At 42.5% G+C, this 20,012-nt stretch overlaps 2 protein-coding genes and 1 pseudogene across 2 annotated transcripts; all 3 read left to right on the top strand.

Moving 5' to 3' along the window:
- Nucleotides 1–234: 234 nt before the first annotated feature.
- On the top strand, nucleotides 235–7,702 carry LOC123067337 (FGGY carbohydrate kinase domain-containing protein-like; annotated as a pseudogene).
- Nucleotides 7,703–11,486: 3,784 nt separating this feature from the next.
- On the top strand, nucleotides 11,487–12,053 carry LOC123068663 (uncharacterized). Its single transcript, XM_044491273.1, has one exon. It carries the CDS (start codon nucleotides 11,541–11,543, stop codon nucleotides 11,937–11,939), a length of 399 nt encoding a protein of 132 aa, XP_044347208.1. The 5' UTR covers nucleotides 11,487–11,540; the 3' UTR covers nucleotides 11,940–12,053.
- A 3,858-nt stretch (nucleotides 12,054–15,911) lies between these two features.
- Nucleotides 15,912–16,609, top strand: LOC123064837 (SKP1-like protein 4). Its single transcript, XM_044488237.1, has one exon. The coding sequence runs from the start codon at nucleotides 16,023–16,025 to the stop codon at nucleotides 16,521–16,523; it is 501 nt and encodes a 166-aa protein (XP_044344172.1). The 5' UTR covers nucleotides 15,912–16,022; the 3' UTR covers nucleotides 16,524–16,609.
- The last annotated feature ends 3,403 nt before the right edge of the window (nucleotides 16,610–20,012 follow it).

The following is a 20,012-nucleotide window of genomic DNA, read 5'->3' as shown; positions in this document are numbered from 1 at the left end:
GATAGCGCATCTTGCTTAAATCCTACTAACTCTCAAGAATTCATACTAACAAGTGTCTTTGCTTTTTGTTTGATGCATTTAACATGTTCAGGAAACATGTTTCAAGGGCCTAGTTTGTCGATCTGGAGCCCACTGTTAGTAGATTATGGCAGTAAATCATAGTTAGTTTCATCGTAATTTGAATAGAGAATTTTGTGTTAGGCGAGTAGAGCTTTACCAACTTAATAACAAAGGATGATGCTTGCAGTTGTTGTGGGTGCTGATGGTTCCCATGTCTTGGTTTCTTGGAATGGTGATTCAAGAAGGGACACCATCGTGTGGATGGACCATAGGGCTCTTGACCAAATCGAGTGAATTAATTCTCACAGTTCACCGGTATTGCAATTTTATGGTGGGAGTGTCTCTCCAGAATACAGATAAATAGTTTTGAATTATTTCGTAAGATCGGTAGACAACATTTGCTGTGTATTTTACAGTTACCGGCGTTGATTGTATCGTATTGATTTATCTTTTAAAACATTTATGGATAAAGATCTACGAAAATTAGCCAGACGCTCGCACCCGAATCCTCGTGCCCTCGATGCACTTGCCCGCACGAGTCGCCGCCATCCCTACGTCCACGCAGCTAACGTCGCCGCTCAACCCCTTCGCCGCCGCCATCCAAGTGCAAAGCCTCCACCCATCTGCACCTGCGTTGAGGGCCCCTGACATTCATCGGATCGGATCGTTTTTGTTGTCGATCATCGGACCGGATCGGATATTCGGCCGATCATCGGAGCGGATCGGCGGGGCGCTGTTGTCGTTGATCGTTTTCGTTGCTTGCAGGGGCCGCCGCCGACCGCTTCCGCGGCGACACAGATCGGTTCCAGTTCCCATAGCCGACGTTCCAGGCCCTCCCATAGCCGACGTTCCAGGCCCCGCCGACGATCGCTAGCGAAGGTATTGCACAGTACACAGTTTATCATACATCCAACGCATGCTCATCAGGCAATAAAAAAATTATACACACATTGTGGGACATCACTTTTGAGTGTTGACACTGGTGACACCGCTCAAGCCCTTTATAACCTGCAATGGAAGTAAACATGAATAAATACAAAACAGCAGGTGCAGCACTAAATTTACACGTTTTTGGAGCAGCACATAACTGACACCAGTTTTGTAGTTTGCAAGTGGTGAGACCGCTCAGTCCCATAGTCATCAGAAGCAGCAAGTGACACCAGTCGCCGAGTTTGCAGCTCACAATCTCAGGCTTAGTTATTTGGTGCACTTAGCTATTTATTTCTATTAGTATTTATCTTTTTTCCTGTTCAATGCTTAGTTATTTTATGCTTGAGTGCAGAACTCATTGTACTCTATATATCTCACGTTTTGTTTGTATCAGGTTCGTGTGAGGCGGTCTCTGTGAAGTATGTCGACAAGGCAGATGAATTACGTCACTTGTTAGTATGCTTAATGATTATGGCTCCGTAGTTGGCTCTTATGTTGCTCTTGCTTTTGGCATCGAACTTCGTGTTGAGTATCCATCTTTTGTGGTCGGATGAACCCACCTAGCTTGATCCTGTATATAATCTGATGTTGATCTTGAGATTCATTGTGTTTTACTTCTGCCGCAATTGAATGTTTCTTTGCTTCATTATCATCATGTATAAGTACAAATTCTATACTTGGTTCCTACTGGCAGGTTGTTACATGCTTCGGCAAAACGTTGAGACCGGCATCCTCGCGCCAAGGCGCGTTCCTAATCTAGTCTATATAGGCACATGGTCACACAGCAGCAGCAAGTAAGCACTAGCACAAGATGAAGGCACAAACAAAGGAAGGAGGGCGAGCAGAGGAACTACCTGAGGGAGGAGCTCGGGAAGTCGGGGTGGAGGAAGGGGAGCACATCCTGCCTCGGATAGGCCGGGGAAGGCCGTAAGGGGAGGCAGCTAGATAGAGGAGCGGAGTAGCTTAGGTTGGGTGGCCTCCACGACGAGAACGCCTGCACGTGAAGCCGCTGCCGCCGTGACGAGGACGCCGCCACATGGTTGTTCCGATGTAGACACGAGAGCGCCGGGAGCAGGTCGCCGGCGGCCGCCGGCAGCGGCGAGCCCTTCTGTGCCGACCAGCCGGATCAAGCTGACCAGGATGCCAGCCCGGGGGGAGCGCTGGCTCGGTGCCGATGCATCGGCGCGAGAGGTTGTCGGCAGAGAAGCCGTCCGGGGACGCAGTGGCGGGGAGAGGAGAATGTGGGCGACACCATCAATGGAAGGGACGCGACGGGGAGAGAAGCGGGTGGGCGGCTTTGAGGGGGAGAGAAGCGGGTGGGCGGCTGTGAGGGGGAGAGAGTGAGAGGACTGGCAGTGCGGTGGTGAGAATAAGGATGCCGGGCAAATAAAGAGTACTGTATGTGAAGAAAAACAGTTTTTTTGAAGTACCCATTTCTCTGACAAACTCGGACGGTATAGCTCAAAAAACTAATTCCGGATGAAGGGAGTATGTTGATATAAGAGCAACTCCAACGGGCCGACCCAAACGAACGGCGCATTTGTCCGCTTTTTGTCCATTTGGGTCGGCCGCCCGCCCGTCGTCCGCCCTCTTTTAGATTTGGGTCGGCAGCGCGCCCAACGCGCCGACCCATTTCATGACTGCACGCTTTAGATCATACCAGCGACCATGCCAGCGCGCGGGAAAGATTGGCGCGCGCGGCGGAAATTTGGCCTAGCACACACTGGCTTTGGCGCTTCAGAGCGTGGGAAATGTTCGCGCGCGCATTTTGGCGTGCCACGACCGGCGCTCGTTATAAAGGTGGCGCTCCCTTCACAGTCAGTCCGCCACCGCCGCCCACTCGTCTTGCCCCCTCTCACTAGCCTCGCCGCCTGTGCGCCACCATGTCGATGCACATACTTGACGCTTCGGATTTCCGCGGAGTCCGCGAGCGCCCCTCCGTCGCCTTCTCCGCCGAGATCTTGTTTGGCGAGAAACAACTCATCCTAGGCACCTTCGACACCGCTGAGCAGGCGGCCCGCGCGTACGACGCAGCGGCGTGCCGCCTCCGGCGGCCGAGACGGGAGATGAATTTTCCCGACGTGTCGAGCCAGCGGGCGCAGGATCTGGCGCCTCTCCCGCGACTTTTCACCAACGACACCGGAGGCGGATGCGTTGCCTCGCCCTCGCCGAGATGGACGTGCAAGCCTTGGTGGTGTGGCGCGAACGCTTCCCGCAGGACATTGTCGACGAACGTCAGTTCTATGAGCAGAGGAGGACGGAGAGGAAGGCCAGGAGGACGGAGCGAGCCGCCTATCGGGAGGGCAAGAATACGCGAAAGCTGACCGCTCAAATAAGACTGAGGCTGCGAGAAACATCGGAGTGGGACTTCACGGACGAGCATGCTGATGACGCCTATATTCAGACGTCGGAGGAGGACATTACCGTGTCAGAATCGGAAAGCGACGAGTAGTTGATCTTTTCTTTTATCTGTGTACGCAAGAACTATCTATATATCCTTTTTTATCGGAAAAAATGGCCGGCGGCGTCGGTCACGAAGCCGGTGGTGGAGGTTGTGCACGCGCGGGGAGGAGAGAGGGCGCGCGCGCGCGTCCGTCTTGTGTCCGCGCCGACGCAAATCCGGCTTTAAAATGGGCCGGGAAAGGGTCGGCAGGCGGACGAAATCGGACACGCGTCTGTTTGGGTCGGCGTGTTGGGCCGTCTTTTCTGTCCGCGCCGACCCAAACGGACGCGGGCGGACGAAATGGGTCGCCCCATTGGAGTTGCTCTAATGCAGTATAAAATATCAGTTATATTTTATATATTTCACTTTTGTCTGGCAGAAGTAAGAAGTGATGGATTCAGATGATGTTTTGAACACATTAATTAAAATATGCAATGGACTGAAACAGCACGAGAAGAGATGCACACAACTAATCCTTCTTTGTTTCATTATTATACATGATAACAAAAGGGGTGTATTTTCATATGATTTTTTTTTCAAAATATGAGAGAGATAGAGATGGATTTTGGCGATGTTCAAAAAGAAACCATCGACAAGGGTTTCAAGGCGACGTCACTGGAAGGGTTCATAAATTCATCGAGGTTTTTAAAACATAATGATATGCAAGCGTTGATATCTCTTAAAAAAATCTTCGACTTTAAGTATTCGTACTAACTACATATATTGCTTGTGTTGAATGAGTATGAGTTGTGGAAGGAGTTTCTATTATACTTGCTCAAATATCTGTGAATGTAGCTAAAAACAACATTTCTAATATTGTGCGAGAATTTCTTAAATGCATCACGTACATCTTAATTTGTAACGTTTTAGTTGGATCATCGCTCTATATGGTTGCATCATCAAAGTACTTTTTTTTGCGGGTGATCAAAGTACTTTTTTTTAGCAATTTACATTGCAAGCGAAGTGGATTTCAATTATTACCCGATTATGCAGATGCTATTTCTTTCTCTACATGTGAAATTTAACATCCACTGTGTTTATACAACTTTAGCAAAATATTTTTAAAGCCCGTGGCAACGCACGGGCATTCTACTAGTATAGGTGAGTTTCAACTCACAACCTGTCTAAGCCTGTAATAAGCTATGAGCTGAATTTCTAACAAGTTTGCTTTCTAACAGCTAAATTAACTACAGCCCAAAGGCAGCTGCCTGTTACTATTTTATATCATCTGTTGTTGATTTGTTTTTTCAGAATTGCATTGGCAAATCATGAAAGGTGTAATGTTCATGGATTTTTGTTAGATGATCTGTTGGTCCGGTTTAATTTTAGCAGGCATGAGGCATCTGGGTACTGTTTATGAATTGATAGCACACCTTGCTTAAATCCTACTAACAATTTTCTCAAGAATTCATACTAACAAGTGTCTTTGCTTTTTGTTTGATGCATTTAACATGTTCAGGAAACATGTTTCAAGGGCCTTGTTTGTCGATCTGGAGCCCACTGTTAGTAGATTATGGCAGTAAATCACAATCAGTTTCCTCGTCTACCCTTCATCATAGCCTCATATGTACTATTATATGACTGTTGCATTTCAATTTTTTTTGCAGATAGGTCATGTTGTTGGACGAGGGCAGGCTGGCGGAGGGCGTGTCGGCGACCGACCTGGAGGTCGTGTTCGGCTCCATCGGCCGCATCACCGGCATCGAGTTCGTGCGCACCAGCAGCCCTAGCTTCGCCTACGTTGGCTTCCACTGCCCCTCCCACAAGGTCATGACCAAGTTCTTCTCCACCATAAGCATCCACCAGCCCATCAACAATCTCATTGTAACTATGTTTCTACACTTCGGCAGCACTTGATAGTAGCAGATTAGGGTTTTGTTAATTCTCCACATTAGCCGTGTGTATTCAGTAATTTGAATGGAGAATTTTGTGTTAGGCGAGTAGAGCTTTACCGACTTAATAACAGAGGATGGTGCTTGCAGTTGTTGTGGGTGCTGATGGTTCCCCTGTCTTGGTTTCTTGGAATGGCGATTCAAGAAGGGGCATCATCGTGTTGATGGACCATAGGGCTCTTGACCAAGTCCAGTGAATTAATTCTCACAGTTCACCGGTATTGCCATTTTATGGTGGGAGTGTCTCCCCAAAATACAGATAAATAGTTTTGAATTATTTCGTAAGATCGTTAGACAACATTTGATGTGTATTTTACTGTTACCGGCGTTGATTGTATCATATTGATTTACCTTTTAAAACATTTATGGGTAAAGGAAAATCTACAAAAAATCTTGGTTTATGTTATATAGGTGAGTTTCAACTCACAACCTCTCTAAGCTTGTAATAAGCTATGAGCTGAATTTCTAACAAGTTTGCTTTCATTCTTTTTTTTCTAAGGAAACTGGTGATGAAACCCGCAACTTATCACACATGGAGCAGCGCAGGGAGTTAAAACCATGTGGTATGGAACCATGTGGAAGGGGTGAAGTCTTTTGGGCAGAAAGACGTTTGGGAGACCTTTATGAAGAGAGCTAGGCAAAAACAGGTTGAATGCTTATCCATTTCTCCTTTTTTTTCACTAAAGGTGATGTATCATTTGTAGTTCTTAATTTTCTAATACGCCATTCTATGCAACTCAAATAGGACACTCCATTGTGTTTCCTCGTCATCCTCTATGTTCTGGTTTGACACCTACTTCTGCAAAGGCAAGCAAATCAGTTTTGCAGTTCATTTAGTGACACTATTTAAGTTGTCAATGCAAAGTGCTTTCATGAGTGAACAAAGATACAATCGTTTACCTAAGGGACGCGGAGTTTTGGCTCCCGAGCTCATCTGCACCCACGCTCAGGAAAAAAATCAAAATAAATACTAGAAAAATTCAAAAAATTCTAATTTTTTTGGGGGTGGTAGATAATTTGACGCGTGAGGTGCGCCCCAAAATTCAACTGATTTGAACATCTGAGCAGCTCTCGGCAAAAAAGACAAAATCAGGGTCTGTAAAAATGTTTACTGTTCACGCACTGTTTTGACCCGATTTGTCTTTTTTGCCGAGAGCTACTTAGATGTCCAAATAAGTTGAATTTTGGGGCGCACCTCACGAGTCAAATTATCTACCAACCCCCAAAAAAATGGAATTTTTTGAATTTTTCTAATATTTATTTTGATTTTTTTTCTGAGCGGGAGCAGATGAGCCTGGGCACCGAAGTGGATATCCGTTACCTAAGTGCTTTCTTTGTAGTTTTTAATGTTAGAAGCAAGAGAATAAATGTCTGTGCTGTTAATTTCCAGTATTTCATTTTGTAATGGCGTTTACCTCCAATGTTCAGGAGTTAGGCTTGCTTCCCGGGACTCCTGTTGGAACTTCACTTATGATGCTTATGCCGGGTGTCTTGGAGTCATGGAAAGTGTGCCAATGCAGAGTTTAAAGCTGAAAGTAGGTGTCGGTTCCGCTATGTTTTTCTAAAGAAACTATGACTCCTTCTAAAGCTTCACATTTATTTATGTGAAACATTTGTCCCAAAGAAAGACGTAAAAACTTGTGTATTGATGCATTGATAGAGAAAACTAATATGTACAAGCCTAAGATAGGCACACAATGCACAAGATTATGTGGAGCATTTTTTTCTGCGGTATTTGAGGAAGAAGCAATATTCCATTACATGGTCTTGGTTTGCAGAACATTTACATGCCACATGGCTTTTTCAAAGAATAAGCTATTTATCCCTGGTGTTGGGGAACTATTTTTGTCTGGTGTAGTTTCCTTCATATATTTTACTTCCTTATTACGTTCCTTGCCAACGTCTCTATTAATTTTTGTATGTGGTTTGCTCTCCGCAATCATATGTTGGCTATGTTAAGTTAATGATTTTATTTCTTGAAATTTTAATGCTTATCTTTTCATTGCAGATTCAGCGATGATACCTGAGTTTTGGCTCACGGAATGTGGCCAAAGTGCAACTGGCGCTTTACTTGATTACATTGCTCAAAACCATATTGCGGCTCCCCTTCTTGCTAATCAAGCTGCTTCTGAAAGTAAGTTGCATGTTTCTCCCAATGTAGATTACCTTTTTTCTGACATGATGTAGATTACCTTTTGAGGATGTACCACGTAAAGGTGTATACTATTCATCTCAAATTATCCAGGTGATGAAGAAGACATTGCTTTTGATGTCACATGAACAAAGTATGCCTTTTTTCTTTCTGCCTTGAGTCGATCAAAACACCCATGTCCTTCTAGATTTTCATGGAAATCAGTTAGAGATAATCTGTGCTTAACCAAGAATGTTGGCTATCTAGATCTTTTTTCTTTGTACATTATGTGATACCAAATGGTATGTCTGTTTTAATTAGATTATACAGCTATGAGCGCACACCACGGAGGCCATGCCTCAAACATGGGTGGACTGGGCATGCACTTGCGTTTCTAGCCAACTACTCCCTCCGTTCCTAAATATTTGTTTTTTTAGAGATTTCAAATGGACTACCACATACAGATGTATATAGACATATTTTAGAGTGTAGATTCACTCATTTTTCTCCGTATGTAGTCACTTCTTGAAATCTCTAAAAAGACAAATACTCCCTCCGTCCGGAAATACTTGTCGAAGAAATGCATAAAAATGGATGTATCTAGAACTAAAATACGTCTAGATACATCCATTCCTCCGACAAGTATTTTCGGACGGAGGGAGTATTTAGGAACGGAGGGAGTATAACACAAAGATCTTGGAACTGTTTAACCAGACTTCTTTTTCTGTCATAAATCTCAACCATCATTTATGTAAAATTAACATGCCCTTGACATATACATTGTGGTCTGAGTGATTATAGCCAGTTTCACCATTGTTCAGTTTACAACATTATGATATTGCAAATAATTATGGTGATGTTGTCCATAGGATTTCTTGTGCTTCAAATTTTGTTGATCGAAAGCGGAGTAAGGAGCCCATCTTTCATGGAATCAACTACAATGATGCACGACTGGATCGAATTGAAGATCAAATATATTTTGGCGAGGAAGGACAAATGTTAATTAGGTTTCATTTTAATTAGGCTTCATCTTTGTTGCAGTCAGTTGATTTCAGAAAGTATTACATTCAGATTAGTTGAAGATAGACAAAAGCCTGAATTCTTATTAGCTGGTGGTTGAGCCATACAAACGTTGTTCTAATTTCTACAAGGCAAGTCGAGATTGACTTTAAAAACTAAGGATTATGCAGCCATAATCTGACATTAAATTAATTGAATTAGAGAATTGGAGGCCGGAGAAGTCGGTTGCACAGGGCAAAAAAGAAACATAATTGGCTCATAGTTTGGGGAAATATGACGGGCGAGCAGGTGTGTTGGGCGCTTGTCAATGCGAGGCGTCACTGATCAACATACTAACACCCTACTTTAGACCTGGCGTATCCAACTAGATGTGCATGCTCAACAACCTCAAAGAATCTGTTGGAGACACATTCGTGCATACCGGCGATGGCTCATGCGTCCTTTCACTTAATTAGAATTTTCTGCTTAATGATACGGCTGCTGTTAGTTATTTTTGGATTCGAATTTAATTTGTGTAGAATTCATTAATGCACAATATGACGAGATTAACTTGTTGTTTCAGTTCAGTTCGTAGGCGTAGCTTTCTCATTTGGTATCCATATGGTGACTTTTTGATAGTTGTGATGTTACCACTTCTACATTTAGTATGTCGTATATAATCTATCTATATGATAATGGTTGTCATCTTGATTCTTGGATCCAAATCAAACGACACATGTGACAACCGTGGCAGCCTCGGCCCGTGGTGGCCAAAGGAGCGCTCAACATGGAGGCATGGAGGTGAGGCAGGAGAGGTCGTGGTCAGACTGGTACTGCACTGAGTGTAGAGGAGTTTGGTGTATACGGTAATTCTTCCTACGTTGTTGTTATTGCTTGATGGTGAATCTAAAAGGATGGAGAAGTAAACCCTAAAAATTTGCATGTGGATGTGGAAGGTTGGGTTTGTGAGCTAGGTGTGCTATTGATGTCAGTGGCGAAGTTGGATCAGGAAAGAAGAAGAACATGAGTGATTTAACGGTGAATAAGAAATCAATAATGCTGCTTGATGTGCATGATGATGTTCATATGATTGATGTTGAGCCTATACAATATGTATCGCACCCGTTGCAACGCACGGGCAAATTGAATCTATTGTGCTAACTTTTATGCCATGTTATTATAAGTATTTATGCCATCTTCTTCTTTAGAAAACAGGTTAGTAGTAATTCTCTTTGTCGCCTTTCTTATTACATGGACTCAACTAACAATGTGGCAATAGGTTCTATCACTCGGGTAAAGAGCGCACGCAGCTGGACGTCGTATATTCCTTTAATCTAGGTAACCTACAACTTGGTCAATTCCAATTCCAATTTATATTTGTTATCATTATTTTTTTATATTATTAATTTAAATTATTGCAGGAATGTGTCTAGCTATTTTGTTTTTCATTTTATGCTCTGGTGGAACGGTAAAGAATTGGTCAAGCCGGTTTGCGCGGTGAGTATTGTCCGTTAGATGTTTTGATACCTTCGGCATGAAATTTTCATACTAACTACATATATTATTTGTGCAGGATGAGTATGAGTTGAGGAAGCCGTTTTTATTATACTTGCTAAAACATAATGGGAATGAAGCTAAAGGCAACTTTCCTGATATCGATAGTTTTGTAATAGATGTCAAGGTCAAACATCGTTACATGAACATGTCATTAATCTTTTTTATTTATCAATTTACATTGCAAAAATGAATTTCAATTATTCAATAATTGTGTTTGTGTTATATTATTTGTATGTGTGGTATTCAATATGTAACTCTTGCAAACTATTTCAAGAGCCCGTGGCAACGCACGGGCACTCTACTAGTTGATGTAGTGCTCGTCTAGTTGATGCTCTATGACCTACTCATGCATCAGTTTCTACATGAGCTCTGTAGTTGTGGATGCATGCTATTTAGGATTTGCAGGCTGCTGTTCATGTTTGGTTTCTATCATAGGAGTTCCTGCGATGATCTGGTTTACATGTGGATGCCCTAGTCGTATAGCTATGCTCCTGGATTTGCTAAATTGATCAGTAGTGTTCGTGCTAGGGCGATGATGATTAACCTTGACTGAAATAAGTGTGCCTTTGAGCAATCGAGTCACCTATGGGGGTATCAAGCTGGATCCTCCCTCTTGTCACCGGCTTCGAATTCGCAACATCTGCGTACCAAGGGAAGATCATTAATCACTAGGTTATCCCAATAGTTGTGAAACACTTGTGTTTTTCTTTTATTTCTTTCTTCAGTTTTTGGTTTTTTTGGACGTTTTTACTCATTCATTCATTTTTTGTTTTTCTTTCTTTTTCATTTTTCATTTTTCTTAAATGCATGGATTCTTTTAAAATTCAATCGATGAAACATTTTTCCCAAAATTCATTTTCCAAATTCATGAACATTTTTTCAGATAGATGAACTTTTTCAAATGTGTGAACTTTTTAAAATAAATCAATGAACCAAAAATTCAATGAAATTTTTTCAAATCGGTTAAATTTTTATTTTATTTTCATTGAACTTTTTCCAAATTGGTGAATTGTTTTTACAAATTTAATGAACACTTCACAAACTTGATATAGGTGCAGTGGATCAGGGGATGCTCGGCCCGGATCTGGCACGTTCGCCTGTGCTGGTTTTGTTTGGCAGCAAACCTACTGTCTTCACTTTCTCAATCAAAAAAATTTATAATCTAGTACTGTCTAATAAGTAGTAAAATTTTAGAGGTAGAAGTTAGAGCTGCCTCATGGGCATGCAAAAGCAAGAGCATCCATAGGCAGAATGTAATCCCTTGTGCATGCATTCCACTTCCTCTATTCGTAAGTAAACAGGAGACTCCAGAGGAGCAGCTGAAGTGGGGAGCGGAGCAGATCGAACTTGACAATTGCAGAGTGCCACCTGCTCTGCTCCCGCCAAATCCCCTTCACCCAAAACGCACACAAAGCCCAGACAATTGCAGAGCGCCACCTGCTCCGCTCTCCCATGTATATACATCCCGCTCTGCGCGGCCCTCCCCAGGACGAAGAAAACCTCTGTGAAAGACTACAGAGTACCAACAATGGCGTCCCACTTCCCCTCGCTCGCCGGCCTCCTCGCCCCACGCCCGCTGCTCCTCTACGCGGCCACGTGGTCCGCCGTCGCCGCCATGTCCGTGGCAGTGGCGGCTCTCGCGCCCGAGCTCGCCTACGTCTGGGGCGTCGCGCCGGGAGCGCCGCTCACCAAGGCATGCCCCGATGGCAGCTTCGCGGGCGGCAGCATCGGGCTGCCGCTCGATGGGCCGCCGTGGGACGCCGTCTGCGTGCCCGCCGGTCTCTTCGGCCGGACCGTGCCCGACGTGGTCGTCCCGCTTGTTTTCGCCGTCGTGGTCGTCGCCGGCGCCACCGCCTTCACCGCCGCCGTCGGCGTGTGGGAGGACGATGAAGACGACATCGAGATCACCGAGGTGGGACAGGTGTAGTAGACTAGTAGTACTAGTAATGACGCTAGACCACTCGAGATGTACTGCTCTCCAGTTTCAGAAATTTGTCAGCGGCAACAAAGCAGAGACAAGTCTTTCTGAACTTTCCGTCAACTGTCTCTGTATATACAGTATGTGACACTGAAGAAGTTTCAGGCAACAAAAATCTCTGAAAGCATGATGATTATAGAGCTTCAATCATGCTCGGTCGAGCTAATCAAGTATGCATATGAGGGGCTGTACGTGCCTTTGAGATTTCTGATTATGCTGCTTCACGTTTTTTTTTTGCGGGTAATTGTGCTGCTTCACCTTGACTAGTAATGAATCAGCAGCTGCAAATTACAAATCTTGACTCGTGATTTACATAAATCTCCATCTTTTTTTCGCGCATAAAACATAGGAGTAGTACGCACAGTACTTTTTTTTTACTCGACAACAAAATGATACGAAGATCACTTGGATTATATGTATACACAAAATATATTTGGTCGTTTCCGCAGCGGACATGACCACATGGTAATTCAAAGAAGAAATAAGAAAAACAGAAAAAAGAAGAGCACGTCTCTTTTTTATAGAATAAATAATTATACGAGTCATCCTATCTCACATAAGAAATAAGTAAGACAAAAAAGAACACTTTTTTTTCTATGTAAGCATGGTTCAGGAAATGGTATTACCTTGAAGAAGAAAGGAAAAAAAGATTAAAACAATAAACTTTTATAAGAAAAGAAATAATTAGTGGCATTGGTATTACCCTTAAAGAAGAACGAAAATTTAAAAACATGTGCACACAACTCTACATTGAAATTATGTATTTTGTACTCCCTCCATCCCAAAATAAGTGTCTCAACTTTGTACTAGCTTTAGTACAAAGTTATACTAAGTTTGAGACACTTATTTTGGGAAAGAGGGAGTAATATATAAAGAACAAGCATATAATAGTGTAATTTATAATTTACACGCACATACTATAGTACTTGCGTATATATTTACACACAATAAAAATTTAAAAGCAACGTTTTCTATGAAAGAAAAAACTAGTGGCATTGGTATTATCCTTTAAAAAGAAAGAAAATAAAACACAAATTGTGAAAAAAAACATAAATTTTGTTTTTCTGTAGTTATGCAAGATCAAGCATATAGTGGACTTTTTGCAAAAAATAAATCTAAGAAAGAATTAATTAGTGACACTATTATTACCCTTAAAGAAAAAAGAAAATAAAATAGAAAACCAAACAATATCAAAATTTATTTTTTAGAAAAAATGAATTAGTGGTATTCGTATTACTCTTTATAAAATAAAATAAAAAATAAAATGAAATAATTGCACACATATTTACACTGAAATTGCACTTTGTAATATGTAAAGAATAAGCATATAATAATGTAAATTTTGCACTCTAGCATACTTTTCATAAATATTATATTTTAACTATCGGTATATATTTACACTCATCCAACATCCCCAAAATACCGTAAAGAGAAAATCAACTAAAAAGAAAAAGGAAAGAAAAGAAAATGCAAAAAACTTGGAAAACATGCAACGGGTTACATGCTTCAAGGGCAAACAGGGGCAGGTCTGAAATTCAGCCGAACAACCCATGAAAGAAGGGAGCGCCTATACAGCACGGTACGCGCTGGCGGGAGCTCCTATGCATCGCTCGATGCGGCGAATTGTCGAGCGGACGCACAGGCGCGTCTCAAGCTGGGCCGGCCCATTTGCGCAACACAGTGAAAAAATCCCAAAAAACTCTGCTCGAAGGAGGGTACGAACCAGGGACCTCCATCTTTGTATGCACGAGCATAGCCAACGCGATAGACAAGCTTTCTTGATTTGCCATTGTGCACAGAGCTAAATGTAATGGAGATCCGAACATTTTCTCAAATTACTAACGCGAGAATTATTTTGAAAAGATGTTTCTTAAAAAGCGAACACTTTCGTAATTTTAGAAGAAAAACTAAAAAGCTTGAACAAAGTTTTGATAAAATGAACACCTTTTAAAATCCCGAACATTTTTTGAATTTAGAGAACATGAACATTTTTTTAAAGCATGAACATTTTTTTAATCTTGAGAACAAAATTGGAAACGGAGAACAAATTTGGAAGCGGAATTTTTTTAAAGCATAACATTTTTTTCGAATCTTGAGGACAAAGTTTGAAACGTAGAACAAATTTGGAAGCACGAACAATTTCTTGAACCACAAACATTTTTTGAATATTAAGAACAAATTTTGAAACGGAGAACAAATTTGAAAAATCCCAAATAAATTTGAAAGCGCAAACATTTTTTGAAACATGAACAAAAAAGTTGAAGTCCGATACATTATATTAATTTTGAAAGTTTTGAACATTTTGTGTAACGAGAACAATTTTTGAATTTTGAGATTTTTTAAAGAACTGAACATTTTATGGAAAGGCAAACAAAATTTGAATACTTTTATTAAAAAGGAGAAAAGAAAAAGGAAATGAAATAAGAAACCAAAGAAAGAAAACAAACAGATAAAACGAAAAAGAAGAAAAGAAAAAAGAAATAGAAAGGAATTTGAAATCTGAAGAACTAAAAGGAAATAGAAAGAGAAGAAAAGTAATTGAAAAAGCGAAATAAAGAAAGATAAAACAAACAAAGAAAGAAAAAAATAAATAAAAAAAGAAACAGAAAAAAAAAACCAGTCAGGAACCTTCCAGAAAGTACCCAAAATTGGATACTGTAGCACGTGTATTATCTCGTAGTTGGGCCGGCCCATCTGGATCGCTAGTCGCTCGCCTCTGTGCGTTCGCTCCACAATCTGGCATAATGAGCGTCCGCTAGGATATTCCCGCGCCGGTAGCCACGGGAGCGCGTACCCTCCCTGCTCCCCTGCGCGCCCTCATGAGCTGACCCATGTGCGGGGCGGGGAGCCCCTTGTTTTTTTTTTGCCTTTTTCTGTTTTCAGCTTTATTTTATTTTCAAAAATAATTTAGGATTTCAGAAAAAGTTGCAAAATATCCAATTGTTCGTGAATTCAAAAATTGTTCACAATTTGAAATTTATTCAGGAAATGATAATATCTCACAGATTCAAAAAAGTTCGCAATTTCAAAAATAATGTTTGTCTAATCAAAATCTTTACAATTTCAAAAAATGTTCATGAATTTCTAGAAAAATGTTCACGATATTTAAAAAATGTTCATGAATTTTGAAAAATGTTCACAAATTTCGGAAAGTGTTCGCTATTTGAACAACTATTAAGAAATAATAAAATGTACGTAAAAGACAGAAAAATGTATCTGAATTTCGAAAATTGTTCAGAAATTTCAAAAAATGTTGACCATTCCAGAAAAATGTACAAAATTTTAAGGAATGTTCGTGAATTTGAAAGAAATCAGGATTTAAAAAAATGTTCACGGATTTAAAAAATGTTCACGATTTCAAAAAAGGTGTTCACTATTTCAACAAAATGTTCACTTCTTCGAAACAATGTTCACGAATTTGAAAAAAATGTTTTGCAATTTGAAAAATGTTCACAGTTTAAGAAAATTTCTTCAAAAAATTGATACTTGGCCGATTTGTTTTTTAGAAAAGGTGAAAATAAGGATAAACATAAAAACAGAACATTATAGAAAGAAAAAAAGTTAATCGGGAAAATTAAAAAGAAAAAGAAAATACAAAAGAAAAAACTGGAATAAATAAACAAGAATAAAAGGTTCTGGGAAGGTTCTACAACCTTCCCAAAACCGGTGGGGAGGAGTCCCTATATGGGCTGGCCGTACATTTATAGGGGTGAAAATGAACTTCTTTCGAGATATTGGTTACGTTTAGGGTTGCTTGTCGGGCCGGTGGGCCGGTTGCCATGGCCGGCTCTGTGTTTACCGCTCCTGCATGTATGTCATGTATCGATACAAATTCGGATTACTAAGGAATTTGTTTTCTCCCCGGCCCCACAAACCCCAACAAAAAAAGCCGCCGCCGACTTCCCTACCGTCTCTTCTCATCTATATATTCCAGCGCCGCGTCTCTCACCCATCGATCAATCGCTCGATCAAAAGACCTAGTTCGACCGAATAGATCGACGCACGCGCGCGTAGGTTAGGTGATCGATCGAGATGGCAAGTAGCAGCGACAACACGACGGTGACTCTCCGCAGCGACGACGGCGAGGAGTTCGTGGTCCAGGCGGACACGATCGCGGCGGCGTCGGTGCTGATCAAGAACATGCTGGAGGACGGCTGCGCCGCCGGCGTGATCCCGCTGACCCAGGTGACGGGCCGCATCCTCGCCCGCGTCGTCGACTACTGCAACCGCCACTACGCCGACGCCGACGCGGCCACGTACGTCAACAGCACCTTCTCGTCGGGCGACCCGGAGCTGGATCGCTTCGACACGGACTTCGTGAGCGGCATCGACCAGGACACGCTCTTCGACCTCCTCCTCGCCGCCAACTACCTCGAGGTACAGGGTCTCCTTGACCTGGCGTGCAAGACGGTGGCCGACCAGATGAGGGGCAAGACGGTGGAGGGCATGCGTGCGCACTTCAACATCGTCAACGACTACACCAAGGAGGAGGAGGCCCAGGTCCGCAGCGAAGTTGCATGGGCCTTCGAGTAGACGTACCGGCAAATCACTGGCCGATCACTTATCTTTTTCTTTGGGGGATTTGTTGCTGCCATAAACTAGCTGTGATAGTTCTTATACACATTTAATGGGAGCGCTTATATGTCAGTCACCTGAATAAATATTTATTTCCCCATAAGCAATTTTCTGGTTTGCCCCCTATCAATTTGTCGCCCCGTCAACGTATCAGAAATTGGGTGAACTAGATGATATCCCGTGCATTGCCGCAGAATCGATCAAAATACCTAGTTCATCGAGCTTCATTGCCCTGTGCCCTATGCCCTGTGCTGCGCTCATCGACTGACCTCTTAACAGCCGTCGTATGTCTCCATCATCTTGCGTCTCTACAACCACAACCAAAGATGCTTCCTCGCTTGGACCTCTCGAGCTTCATTGCCTCTGCCTCCTAATTGTGATATCATAGCTCGGTTACCCGTGCATAATGAGGTAGGAGTAATTCGGCTCATCAATTTTTATGACATGGATGCAACCTTCTCAGTAACATCAGTGTGCAATGTGGGATGTTTGGAGGAAGGAGGAGCGCCGGTGCGGTCCGCGGAGAAGAGATGTGGAAGAAAGAAATCCATGTGCCAATGTGCGGGTGGGCAGGAGCCGCCTACTATGTGGAAGAAGGAAGGAGTGGGGTCAGACACGACAATCAGTGCAATGGGAAAAAACACATGATTCGTTTTGTTAAAAAGAAAATAAAAGAATCTATTCAGTTGGCAGATTTGTTGAGGTGGAAGGCTGAAAGTTTATTGTTTGCTTATGTGAATACTGCATGCCAAGAGAAATCGGGTAACGGGGGCTTCTATTTAGATATGCTAGATCAACACTACTCTCCTGTTGAAGACACGGGATGATGGGTAAAGGGCCAAAGGTTGGGGAAAAAAGCTTGGAACATTTTTCTTCTCCCTAACTGATGCGAAATTCTTCTAAAAAAGGTTGTACCCTTATTTGTTTATTTACGTCTATAATTCAAAATTGGGCAAATGAATCATTAGTAATATGTTACCAAGATTACTTTCATGTAAGAAAATGGACCCTAATAAGTGCCACATCTGTGGCACGTACAAATGCCAACTCCAAACTTTTTTATCGCAAGACTAGTGATGCGAGGATGGCAATTTTAGTTGTCAAGCATGGCAGCTTTCTTTTCGGATGGCAAATTTCAATTTTTTTTGGATTGCAGCTTTAGTTGTAAAAAAACGTCAGTGCCGACGTGCTTTGTGCCACATGTGTGACATTTATCATTTGGAAAAATATATTAATCAGTCATAGCGCAATGTGGCTTCTTCATGCTTTAGCAGGTCATTAATTATGAACATCCCCATCCTGTTTTTATGAAGCAAGTTTTTCTATGCAGAGGCGGTGAATCTCCAGGCCTTCGCCTCTGCGCTCGCGCAAGGGCCACCAGGAACCGATGCCTCTCGCTGGCGCCGCCATAGATCGCTTTGTCTTCCGTGGTGTCAGGCCATGGAGACACAGTGGATTTCGGCTCTTGCCGGCGGGAGGGCTCCTACATTGTTTTTAGGTGCTATTTTGTTTTCGTCTAGGATTTGCGTTCTGCTCAGGAAGACAAGACGGCGGCGGCTTTCTGATGTTGGAATAAGGTTTTCCTTGCCTATGCCCTGTTTTGCTGGTGCATCTAGCATTAATAGAGGGCGTGTGGAAATTTATCTCCGATGGATCTCACGGGATTCGGTCAGCATTTGTTTTTGGTGGATCAACTTGGATCTGGTCTTCGTTCATATATGTTTGTGTGTCTTCAGGTTATATCTTTCCGGTCTACACTTCTCTCATCGGTGGCTGCTGCTATTCTGGTGCGCTGGTCCTCTTAGGCCTTAGCACGACGACTACCCGACTATCTACTACAACAAGGTTTGTCCGGCTCCGATGATGGAGGGGCGATGACAGCGGCGCGCCTTCGGCTTGCTCTAGTAATTGTAGTAGTCGCTAGGTGGTCTACGAATCTGGATCTAATTTTTACCTTTAGTGTTCTTTGTATTGCCTTGAAAATTGATGAATAGACCAGAAATTTTCTGGCAAAAATAATCCATATATGCTAGCGAAACCTTACTTTGCAACCATTCCTTATAAGAACGTGCTTATCAAAGTTTTGAGATCATGTTGTATTTTTATTTGAGCTGCCTCAAAGTTTTGGGTGAGAACTACATATTAAACAAGATCATTTGTATTTGCATGAATATTGAAAGGTTTCACCTAAATAAAGCATGTCTCGCATAGCAACACCCGGGTTTTATCTAGTCATCTTAATTGAACAATTAGTATCTACAATCGGACTAGGCAAATATAAACCACAATATGTCCGACCCATCCCTTAAATGTCGGCATCCACAGTACAAAACCCCAAATCCACATACAATCTCATGTAACCTAGATCAACACACGCACTTCATTATTTATACAGAACAAAACACATACTCCCTCCGTCCGGAAATACTTGTCGGAGAAATGGATGTATCTAGACGTATTTTAGTTCTAGATACATCCATTTTTATGCATTTTCTCGACAAGTATTTCCGGACAGAAAGAGTAGTTCATACAGGGCATAGCATAGGGGAGTTCATCACACATGCCATCGGACTAGCAAAATTAGGAATATTCTACTAGTTGAAATAGGCTTTATATATAGTTCATCCATGACCACCCTTGCCCTTGCCCTTGTCCTCTTGGTCACAATGGTAGCGTTGAAAGACGACACAGGGGTCGAAACGGATCTGCTTGGCATCGAAGTTGGAGGTGTCAGATGCACCACCGGTCTCCTCCTCCTCTTTGGAGGGCGGGCCGACGAGGGCATGGACGTCCTGGATTTACCCAACCGTTAGGGAATGCGCCGCTCGGGCTTGCCGCTTTGCCAGGATCCAGGCACATGCATCATCCACGACCTTGTCTGACGGAGCGTGGTACCACCCACCCTCACTAACCAGTGCACCTTTACATTCTCATGGCGGGTACGCCAGGCCTCAGTCTTGGCTTTGCCATGTAGCTAGGGCATCCGGAGCATGTGTGGGCGTGCATAGCGACAACGACCTTGGATTCAGAGCCTAATTAACATCACAGGGACAAGTACTCAGCATCGGGCTTGATCCGATGTCATGGGGATGGCCTCAGGTGTTGGAAATACGCCCTAGAGGGAATAATAAATTGCTTATTATCATATTTCCCTGTTCATGATAAACATCTATTAGCCATGCTAGAATTGTATTGATCAAGAAACTTCGATAGATGTGTGGATACATAGACAACACCGTGTCCCTAGTGAGCCTCTACTAGACTAGCTTGTTGATCAAAAGATGGTTAAGGTTTCCTAACCATAGACATGTGTTGCAACTTGATAACAGGACCACATCATTAAGAAAATGATGTGATGGACAAGACCCATCTGTTAGCATAACATATGATCGTTTAGTTTTTGCTACTGCTTTTTTAATGTCAAATACATATTCCTTCGACTATGGG

The sequence above is a fragment of the Triticum aestivum genome, chromosome 3B, assembly GCF_018294505.1.
Source record: "Triticum aestivum cultivar Chinese Spring chromosome 3B, IWGSC CS RefSeq v2.1, whole genome shotgun sequence".
Lineage (NCBI taxonomy): Eukaryota > Viridiplantae > Streptophyta > Magnoliopsida > Poales > Poaceae > Triticum > Triticum aestivum.
This window is presented reverse-complemented; position numbering and strand designations above follow the sequence as displayed.